Genomic DNA, 12,051 nt, shown 5'->3' with positions numbered 1-12,051 from the left:
AAAACATTTTTTAAATAGTAAATATAAGCTTGTAAGCTGTAGATTGTTAGCTAATAAATTCATTCCTTCTATATAAATATGATACAAGCGCCATACAACCTGATATCATTCTAAAATGTGGATTTCAAAGTATTAATTATAATTATATATTTAAAAATAATAAAGGATTAAAATTAGTTGAAAGCAAACATGTTCATTCAGTAATCGAAAACCAACAACCAAATGGATATTCATTTATAACTAGTTATGTAATTAGACAAAATATGTCTGTTACATTACCACCTTATAAAGTGACATTGTAGGTAACTTGTATTATAAATTCAATTATGTTGGATAGTTTAATTTACATTTAGGTACTATTTTTTTTTTTTTATCTAAGATTGATCCCTCGAGGAAATGTAATTGGTTGCACTTGTGAGTGTCCAGCTGGAGCTGGAAAAAAATGCAAACATATAGCTGCTACTATTTATTATATTAATAATGAAGAAGGATTATCAAAGACCACATTTGAACAGGAATAGTGTAAGCCTTCTAAATTAGGTGAAATTAAGTATAAAAAAAGAAAGACAATTGGAAATCTATTTCCAAAAAAAAGAAAGCTTATAAACAATGTTGATAGTGATGCAGTGAGTCATGATATTCTAGTGAATAAATATAACATATTATCTATACCATGTATATTAAGTAAAATGATTGAAGAAGAGCAAAGGTGTGAGGCCTACATAGATAGCAAAATGTGTTTAGAATACTTCATAGATCAAGTAGAAATTGACATCAATGAAATATATATATCTGATATATTAATAAAGGAAAATGAATTTATTCTAAATTTTGGATGTTTCTTCCCCTTAAATTGTATGGAAAATGAATATTATTCAAAAAGAGTTATAGTTAATGAATTTGAACTTAAGGAATTATTCAATAAAACTAAAGATTAATCTGAGAACAGTTTATGGCATGAAGTTAGAAATTATCGAATATCAGCTAGTGTGAAAGCCCATAAAATTAAAACTTGTAAGAATTTATCAGTTGAACATCAAAATAACCTTGCAATATCTTTATTAAATGAAAAAGTATTAGGATATCAAGGTAAAATTAATGTTGCTTACGGGAAAAAGTATGAAGAGGAAGCTATAAAGTCATATTCTAAACTTTTTGGTGCTACAATTTTAAAATGTGGTATTGTAATTCATGCTTAAAAGCCATGGCTTTGTGCCAGCCCAGATGGTATGATGTAACAGAAAATAATCAAAATATAAAAGTTTTAGAAATAAAATGCCCCATATCATGCAAGTCTAAACTAATAGTTGATTACGAAAAAAAAAAATTGTAGTGTTTCATATTTAAAATATGAAAACAATAAAATATTTCTCAAGCAAAGTCATCAAAATTTCACCCAGTGCCAGATATTAATGTACTGTACAGGACTAAAACAATGTGATTTATTTGTTTACAACAAAATTGAACCTGTAACTGTAACTATAAAAAGAGATGTTTCTTTCTTAAAATCATTAATAGCAAGATTAGAATAATTCTATTTTAGTTTTTATTTGCCAAATCTTACTTCTATGTAATTATTTATAACATCTTTTTCTTTAAAATACATTTATTCATATTATATAATAAAATATAAGTAATATATATAATATATATTTTCATATAATTTATAACTACCATTTACCATTAAAAAAAAACATATCAATATTAAGTTTTGTTAAATTGTATTAAAGTACATATATTAAATTATGTAAATAATTTTTAATTTTTATTATTTAAAAAAGCTTACATTATATTTTGTTTTTATACATTAAAAGTTTGTGGATTAAATACTTAAAATTTAAATAATTATTTATCATTTATTATAGGATTTTGCAAATTTGTCAACACACAACAAATGTTACAAAGTACTTCATCAACATATAGTAGCAAATCCATAGTAATTTTATTTAAAATTAAATATGTTTTTAATTTTGCAAAAACTCTTTCTATGTGAATACGCACACTAGCAACGGTATATGTTTCTAATACTTCATCCTCAGAAAAATGACCATTGTGAAAAATAGGTGGTACGACAAGAATACTTTTTGAACCTTCCAATGCTACTTTAATGCCAGGGAACCCCTTATCTGCTCGTTCTAATTTCGATAAGAATCCACTATCATTAGTAATGAATGAATCACTAGTTCTACCACCATATGACTTGGATAGAAAACAGATTAAACCACTGGGATTTATAGCCACTAGCACTGTAACAGTATGAGCATTTTTGTAACGTGAAAACATGTACACTCTTTGTTCAACAGTGCTTGGCTGCTCTGTTTTGATTTCAGTACAGTCAATTATGCACCGACAATTGGGATAGTTTTGTTTGAATGCTTTGGGTAAGGTATTAATTACTGTTCTCTTATTGGGCCAAAAAATAAAATGATTTGTATGGTTAGCTAAACAGTGCAATATGATATAAAATATTCTAGTTACAGTTGTGGGATTTATATTAAATAGTACGCTAATAGCTGAGTAAGTTATGCCTAATTTAATTTTTAAAAGAAATATATTAAATCCACTTAAACATTTAAACACTTTACACTTTATTTAACACATGGTAAATTAACAAAGGCCGACTTTACAGTGCGGCTGTAGAGACCCGACTGACTATCCCAACAGCCAACATACTAAAAAGTAGTATCAGTACTCTATCCACTAGGACGCTTATCAGTGTTAACATTCGGCCATCCTTTTCTCTTCTGTCCTCAGTAGAGTTTAACATAATAATATAATTTAATATAATTAAAGTTTTGAAAATAAATAAAAAATAATTAACATACATAGTAATTAAATAGTAATAAAATAGTAATAACATAGTAATAATACTCTTGTAAGCTAATTAACACATACATTTTAACAGACAAACAAATGTACATATTATTTATAATCCTTGAGGTATTTTGGTTTTCTTTTTTTTCGGCAGGATCGTGTTTTGCCTATTGATGTTGCTTTTTCCTCTTGAACCTCCACCTCCGCTACTACATTAACCTGTTCCCCATCACTTCCTTCATGGTTTTCATCGCTGCTCACATATGATGTGTTATTAAATGGTTTCATTTGATCAATGGCTACCACACCTTCATAGAACTTTTGAGTCCTTTGTATTTCCGGTAGATCTTGGATCCTGTAACGATCATGGGGTAACACTTCTGTGATAACATAAGGTCCCTTATACTTGAGTGCCAACTTTTTTGATTCTCCTGGCTGCCCTACTACTTGGCGCATCACCATGACCAACTCACCAACTCTATAATTATGAGCTTTGGTCTTATCTGTATTATTATAAGCCTGGATCTTCTTTTGTTCTTCAACTATTGAAGTAAGTGCCGCCGTTCTTAATTTTAATAAATCACATAAACTATCTTGAACTAAATTTGCATGGTCCTGCACACTGTCACTATCGAACGTCCTTGGTGTATAACCAAACATTAGAGCGAAAGGAGTAGATTTAGTTGCTTTATTAAGAGCATTGTTTATACTCCACTGTATTCTTCCTATTTCTTTATCCCAATCTGTTTCTGTGGTACATGTGGTTGTCAGCATAGATAGAATAGTTCGGTTCAAACGTTCGCATTGCCCGTTTGCCCTCGGAGTAGCTGTTGCGTTCCTTACATGTATGATGTTATGATCTCTACACATCTGTTCAAACTCTTTACCAGTGTATGCAGTTCCACGGTCACTAATTATTCTTGTCATAGGTCCAAATGTAGATATGATTTCCTCCATTAGCTTAGTGGTAGTACTACTCTTAACGTTTTTTGTTGGTTTTAGAATAGAAAATTTAGTGAACCCATCTATTAACACAAATAAATATATATTATTCAATTTACTTTTTATAAATGGTCCTAAGTGATCTACGTGCACTGTATGAAAAGGTATCCCGATTTTGTCAATGATGTGTAACTCTCTTTGTCGACGTCCACCTGGTACCTTGTTATAGAGACAGTCAAGACATGAACCAACAAATCCTTTTACATACCTCTTCATACATGGAAACCAATAATGACGCCGTAATCTCTCTAATGTGTTCTCACTTGCTGGATGTCCCACGTTATTGTGACACAATCTTGTAATCTGACTTCTTGCTTTTTCTGGCACCACCCACAGAAGTCTATCACCATTTCGGCGATATAATCTACCATCTATTACACAAAACTCATCTTGTATCTTTCTTTCAGCTTTAGTAAATACCTTTTTTTTATCAAGTCCTACTACTCGTATGATGTCATTTACTTTCTTATCTTGACGTTGAGCGATTGTCAACCAATCTTCATTGTTCATGGTGTTCAGCAAGACTTATAACTTTTCTGTCTCATCTACCATCTCACCACATTCATTTGGGTTCCTAGATAGGGCGTCTACGTGATTCATTTTGTCACCAGCACGGTGTTCTACTTCGAAATCAAAATTCATTGTTTGTAACCACCATCTTGCTATCCTGGGTATAATATTTTTCTTACTGAAAGTCCACCTAACTGCAGCACAATCAGTGACGACTTTAAACTTCTTTCCTATCAAATAGGTGCGAAACTTTTGAAGTGTCCATACCACGGCCAATGTTTCTAATTCAGTAGAATGGTAACGAGCTTCTTCAGCAGTTGTTTGCCGACTAGCATAGACAACTGGATGCATCAAAGCTTGTTGATCTTTTTGTAAAAGAATTGCTCCAAGACCCTGCTGCGAAGCATCACAGTGTACTTCCGTGTCTGAAAGTGGATCATATAATTGTAACACTGGTTTATTAGTGAGTACCTGTTTTAGATTTTCAAACGCATTCTCCTGATCCTGAGTCCATTCCCACTTAACATCTTTGTGTAATAAGTGTGTAAGTGGTTTTGTTATTTGTGCATATTGTTGTACATAACGTCTAAAATATCCAGTCAACCCTAAATATTGACGTACATTATGAACATCACGTGGCCTCGGAAAATTCGTCACAGCTAGTATTTTCTGTTTACTTGGTGCTATAGTTCCTTCCGAAATCTCGAATCCCAAATACTCAATTTTCGTACATAAAAAGTTACACTTTTTTAAATTCAACGTAAGATTAGCTTCGTTAAATACCTTAAGTATGGTTTCCAAATTAGTAAGTCCTTCTTCAACTGTTCGGCTAGGAATTAGTACATCGTCCATGAAAACCATCGCTATAGTAAAACGTAGGGGTCCTAGTACTTGGTTTATCATGCGTTGGTATACAGACGGTCCATTGGCTAACCCAAACGGCATCCGTTTAAACTCGTACTGCCCGTCTGGAGTTATAAATGATGTCTTTTCTACGGCATCCTTACTCATGGGTAACTGGTAGTAACCTGAAAACATATCTAGATTGGTGTAAAACTTCATACCTGATAAACGGTCCAACTGTTCATCTATGAGAGGTAATGGATAACGATCTCTCACCGTTATTTTGTTAAGAGCTCGATAGTCCACACAAAATCGACTACCTCCGTCTTTCTTCCTAACAAGTAAAATTGGTGAAGCATATGGAGAGCTTGAATCGGAAATTATACCACATTTTTTTAGATCTTCAACCATCTCCCGTACCAACTTTCGCTCCGTGTCACCTAGTCGGTAAGGTCGGAAAGTAACTGGTTCATTTGTAGTTGTTATTATTTCGCATTCTGTGCCCTTGACCAGACCCAATTCGTTCATGTTTGTCGCGAAGCAACCTCGATATCTCTGTATTAAATCTGTAAGCGCTTGGCTTTCGTCATCCGTTAGTTGGTCTCCATGCTTAATTGACACGTCTTTATCGTTTTCTACCGCCTCTACACGACTGTTCTGTACTTCAGTGCAAACTATTGCTTTAATTATCTTTTCATTTTCCTTAAATCGTACATTCGTTGTTGAAAAGTTTATAATTGGTATACGTGCATTACCTTGCCCGTCTGTAGTTATGACACAACTTGGAATGCAACAATTTTCTCTAACTTGTGCTTTGACATATAAATCAAGTGACTTATTATCTGACCGTACTTCAATTACACCTACGTGGTTTGGTGAAATTACTTCAGATTTTTTTGCCCACAAACTCATTGCACGAGGAGGTAGAGTAGGAATATCCATACCAAATATGTCATTACTTTCTTTATGATCTTCATATATGCGCACAGTGTCTCCGCGTTTAACTAGTACAATATGCGGCTGTTCGATGAATGGCTGGCCAATTATTAAAGAAATATTTTGTGCATCGTCTGGAACTATATGAATAGGTACTTGAGATGTGGCTTGATCCACTTGAAGCTGTACAGTAACGATTCCTAATGGTAGTAGCTTCCCATCACCATAGCCTCTCACCTCTATATCATTCCGCAATGACTCAATTTTCAGCCCCTGATCCTCTGCATCACTTCTTCGCATTAAGCACAATTGACTTCCTGTATCTACATATGATTTGACTGGTATTTTATTAACGAGTGCATCGAAAAAATATTTTTCATTCACTTTATTCGGTGTTAAACTTATTAGTGATACTAAGGATGAGTCTGTCTTAACAGTATTTGTATCGCAAGTGCTTACTTCATGTCCAAACTTACCACATTTTGTACATTTTGGTTTCTTAGGTTTTAAACAATATCTTGAAACATGGCCATACTTAGAACAATTGAAGCAAAGTGGTTCATCTTTATCATTCCGTGGTGGCAACTTAACAAATTTTTTTGCGTTAGCGTTACTTGTATCTTCGGTTGTAGTATTAGTGTGCAAGTTTCTTGTCTTCGAATTATACTCATCTGATTTATGTGTATACAGTGGTTTCTTAATGATTACATCATTTTTCTTGAAGTACTCGGATCGTGTGTCGTTAATTTGCACAAAAGACATCAAATCTGAAAATAAGCCGTTTTCATCAACATGATGTCTGGCAAGCAGATAATAGCATAAATCGCGTGATCTTAATCCTGCTGCAATCTGTTGTATTGTTTCGCTAAATGAAAGGTGTAGTTCACGACACAATCTAAATTTATGATGAAAATAAGCGGCCACCGTTTCCGAATTACTTTGAGATCTTGCCAACATTCGCTTCATACGTTCTACTACATTCAAGTTTGATCCGACAAAAGTACCTTGGAACTGAACAACAAAATCACTCCACGTAGCAAATTTCCTTCCAACATACCAATGGCTCGCGGGGCCTGTCATCTTAGAACGCGCAGTTTCCACTTTGAAAGCATCTGGCCAATGGTGCAACTTAGAAACTCCCTCTATCGCCGCCAACCAGTCTTCTGCCGATTGTTTGTCACTGCGGCCATCAAATTCGGGCAATGTACTCAAAAAGTTCGGCATCACAGCGTACTCGGGTCCATACGGCGGTGTTTTATCACGTTCCTGTAATCTCAAGTTCATGGTAAGCAAACTGTTTATCAATACCTGATTTTGGTCTATCAGCGCCTTCATTGTTGGGTCTATACCACTCGTCGCTGTTGGTACCGCGTTCGTGTTCGTTGTGGACTGATTAATATAATTGTGGTCTGTATTTTGTAGGTTAGGATTTTCTCTTCCATGCTTAGCGTTCTTCCCGTCGTTATTAACCTCATCACATGGCGTCGATAATTTGTTACCTTCATTATTCAGCGTGATATTTGCACCAATGTTTTGGTCGTCGTTCTTTTGTTGATCCATCTTCTTGGTTATCCCACTTCTGACTATTAACTCCACTTAAACATTTAAACACTTTACACTTTATTTAACACATGGTAAATTAACAAAGGCCGACTTTACAGTGCGGCTGTAGAGACCCGACTGACTATCCCAACAGCCAACATACTAAAAAGTAGTATCAGTACTCTATCCACTAGGACGCTTATCAGTGTTAACAAATATTAATAATCTATTTTCCTTAGTAACAGAACTATTTGATGAGTCAGGTATCAGTGAAAGTAAAAGACTGAATATCTTAAAAGTAGTACCGGTAAGATCTTTTAATTGTGTCTCATTTAAAATTGAATGAAATCCACTAAAATAATTCAAATTTACAAAAGATGTGTCAGGACCACATGATATGTCAACTGTATTAGGCTTTTGGAAAGTATTATTATAAGTTACTGGCAGACATGCTTGTGTCATAACATCACAATTTGTTTTAGTGAATGTACATTCAAAAGTAAAATTTTCAGTACCATCAAAATCAAATGAAACTTGAGTACTAACACTTATACTTTTCATATCATTTAACATTTGTGATTGTGCACTGTCAGAACTCAGAGATATAACTTCATTATTATTTACAAATTTGTTATCGACGTTTATTTGTTGACGTTGGAGGTTTCGTTGAAATTAAACTAAAATTAATGTATAATAATTTACTTACTCTAATGGTTTAACAGCTTTTACCCAACGGTCTTTTAAATTTTTTTCATGTGGTCTGTTTGGAAAACTGTAGAATATCACGTTTTTACTATTTTTATAAGTATTATTACAATTAACTATACAGCACATCCGGTTACTCATTGCTACAATTTATTATTAACAATATTTATAAAATCAATGAATTAAAAAGAATTAGGTAAATGTTAAATGTTAAATGTCGAAACTAAAACAAAAAGGAATTTTCAATAATGGCATATTATTTATAAATATTCACTATTCAGATGATAATAAAAAAACTTAAAATTTATCAACCAGGTAGCGCTAACGTCGACATGCACGGTGCCTATAGCCCGTTATAAATAGATTACAGCGGCCTATACTCTAATATATATAGTATATATATATGTTTTTTTTTTGATTATGTATACTTATAGAACACAACATTATTGTAATCGATTGTCAAACACAGCCTTACCTTACCCATCATCGCGAATTACAGATTAGATGTGAACATTTTTATATTTTATTTAAAACTCTGAACGAAGTTCCTTCTCATTGTGAATAGTACAAAACATCTTAAATCGGGGCACAGCCATAGATAAAATAAGAACATACAATATAACCTCCATTCAAGTGATTCTGTGATACTTAACAAAAAAATAATTTTATTAAACACATAATATTTATTTACATAACAGGTGAAGCTATTATTATCACGAGTTAAATACTTCAACTACGTTAAAGTTAATTTAAAGACTTAAAGTTAATGCTGAAATTCTATTTTATACAAAATAATATATTGTTAATTTTACATATTTTTCATTTGAAATAAAACAAAGTACCTGCACAAATACCTGCATATCGATTTTCTTTAATGCGTGATAGAAACTATATTATATCCATCATTACTTAAGAAAACATTAAGAATAGCTACCAAATAATGTAAGTATTGCCATGTATTAAATAAACGTTCAATTAATAACATATAATATGTGTTGCAATGTAATGAATAATATTATATGTAAACGAGTAAACGTACCTACATAATAATGTCGTAATAACCACCAATAATATGATATAGGTAGGCGCCTACTTATATAATATAGTTACAAATAATAATTTCAAGAACTGAACTAACACAAATACATGAATATTTTAAGAGATTTAAAAAAAATTAATAACAGGGTAAACAATTGAACATAAGTGAGTACTTATTAATGAAAATTGAAAATAACTGACATGCACCATTTAGTCAAAAGGATCGATGAGCAAATTTTTTACTCAAACAGGATTTTTTGGTAAATATGTCACAGTTAACGAGCTAAATTTGTTTTGAGCCGAAGTGGGTGGGTTACAAATTTTTTTTTGGTGGTTACAAATGATTACAAATGATATTACATAATTTGACATTAATTTCCGTTTATAAATCGTAAGTGGCGGTGCCAGGGTAACTTACCTGTGGAAAGGTTCATATGAAATAGTATCTATTCACTCTGGCAATACGGGCGATGCCCGTTTCCACCAAAAGTGTATCTTTCCCTTTTCCGCCAATATACGTTTCCACCAAATAAAATAAAAAAATAAAAAACGATATAATAATTATTATAGTATAATTGTAAATGTTCAGATATAAAAATTTGAAAAAAATGATATGTTATGGTATACGATACCTTAGTCATGTAAATATTGTAACTATATATACAGTTATTAGTTGATATTTTTTTTAAATTGTAGGATATAATTTTCACAAAATCTTACCTGAAATTTAAAACAAATTATAGTTTTTAATACTATAATATATATAGTTTTTTAGTATAAGAGTTTTATAAAACGTAATATGCTACTTTCCAATTACTCGGATTTTTGTAGTCCGTTATAATTTGGTCATTTTTCTTTTGGCGGTTTCTTACAGTATAATCTTGTGGATTATTTGATATGTTACTAATTAAGTAATATGTTTGTTGATTGATAGAAACCACCCATTGATCATTGGTTTTTATATTTATTTAATGTATTATAAATTCCAGAAGATAAAATTCTAAAAATGTATTCCGTGCAGAAACACGCGCACTTACAACACCACTACTTTGCATGTCTAAATCATAGTCTAGTTTTTCGATTAGTGTATCAGGTACTTGTTTGTTATCGCCCCGCCATATAGTGTGCCGTTATTATACCTACAATTATCGTATTTAGCTCGTGATGGATGATCTATTTTGGGAAATGGAAAAACTATTGTACATTGTATTCTACCTCAGCAATGGATTTTCGGTGGAATATGTCGGGAAACCAATGCATGTTTTATAATAAGTGTACCTGATCGATCGGAAAAAACGTTGTTACCTATAATCAAAAAATATATAAGACCAGGCTCAGTAATATTGTCAGATTGTTGGAAAGCGTATAATAATTTGCAGCAAGCGGGTTCCAACATAATACTGTAAACCATACATATAATTTTGTTGATCCGGACACAGGGGCACACACCCAAAATATCGAGAGGTTGTGGGGTTCTGCTAAATGGGGAAATAAAAAGCATCGAGGAACAAACAGAAATTTTTTGGAATCATATTTAGCAGAATTTATGTGAAGAACACGTCTCGGAAAACAAGACGCATTTGAAACCATTTTAAAAGATATATCCGAGTTCTGGCCTCCGCTATAATTATAATTATATTATTTATTTACTAATGCATTTATACATATTTTTTTAAATTTATATACATATATTTATTCATTTATTTTTAAATTTTTTATTATTAATAATACATACATATTTTATATTTACTCATTATTTTGTTTATTTTATTTAATTGGCGGGGCGATAACAAACAAGCACCGTGTATCTAGTTACTATTGATATTATGATAAATTAAAAAATTATATTCATACTTAAACGTAACGTTATCTATTAATTTTAAAAATAATGACGCAGGTCGCCAGTGCTGTGGAACAGCTGGCTGACCATTTCAGTCATAACATGTGATGTCTAGGTTTGGTATTGCGGAGATGGCAGGTGTGTATTAGCTATTATCCACCGTATTTAGATATAGTATTGAATATACTATAATATTTATAATCAATGGCTTAACCATTCTATGAACTTTCTTCCCTATCCCCTCCAAGGCATAACAATTATTAACAATATTCGGATGTGATTATCGTTAACTCCAGATAAATTTCGTTTTGACAACTGATTTTTACTTTTGGTTTTGATTAATTTCACAGTACCGTAGAGCTGAACGAATATTTTATCATTCGTAAGTCACAAACGGATTAGGTACTCAAATAGAATACTATTTTTATAAATATGTTTATAAATTGGCTATTTTGATTTTTTTCAATTTAATTTAAATTAAATTAAATTTTTTTATTTTCTGTACAAAAAAAATGAAAATAAAAAAGTATATATTATACGTGTAGCAGAAGTGTTTATTAATTTTATGAAAAAAATAAATTTGAAAATATTGATTAGACAGAAGTTATTTCATTTCTAAGAACACCGTGATACACTCTGTTTATGGAGGTTTGACAATTGATAAAGGAATTGTTAACGGTTCGGACTTTTTTAAGTACAACAATATGCTAGAGCTATCTTTCATTACAATGGCTTAAATCAGTGAAGTAAATAAATATATTCTAGTATTATTTATTTTATTAATACATTAAACATATTTTTTATTCTATTTAAAAAAATTA

At 31.7% G+C, this 12,051-nt stretch overlaps 1 protein-coding gene and 1 pseudogene across 1 annotated transcript; one reads left to right on the top strand and one right to left on the bottom strand.

Annotated features, from left to right (window-relative positions):
• The first annotated feature begins 689 nt into the window (after window positions 1-689).
• On the top strand, window positions 690-1,574 carry LOC132925356 (uncharacterized; annotated as a pseudogene).
• A 271-nt stretch (window positions 1,575-1,845) lies between these two features.
• Window positions 1,846-8,493, bottom strand: LOC132925355 (uncharacterized). Its single transcript, XM_060989759.1, has 3 exons — window positions 8,354-8,493; window positions 7,867-8,233; window positions 1,846-2,553 (listed from the first exon to the last, which is right to left on the bottom strand). Exons 1-3 carry the CDS (start codon window positions 8,491-8,493, stop codon window positions 1,846-1,848), a joined length of 1,215 nt encoding a protein of 404 aa, XP_060845742.1.
• Between the last annotated feature and the right edge of the window lie 3,558 nt (window positions 8,494-12,051).

This window comes from Rhopalosiphum padi, chromosome 3 (genome assembly GCF_020882245.1).
Source record: "Rhopalosiphum padi isolate XX-2018 chromosome 3, ASM2088224v1, whole genome shotgun sequence".
NCBI lineage: Eukaryota > Metazoa > Arthropoda > Insecta > Hemiptera > Aphididae > Rhopalosiphum > Rhopalosiphum padi.
This window is presented reverse-complemented; position numbering and strand designations above follow the sequence as displayed.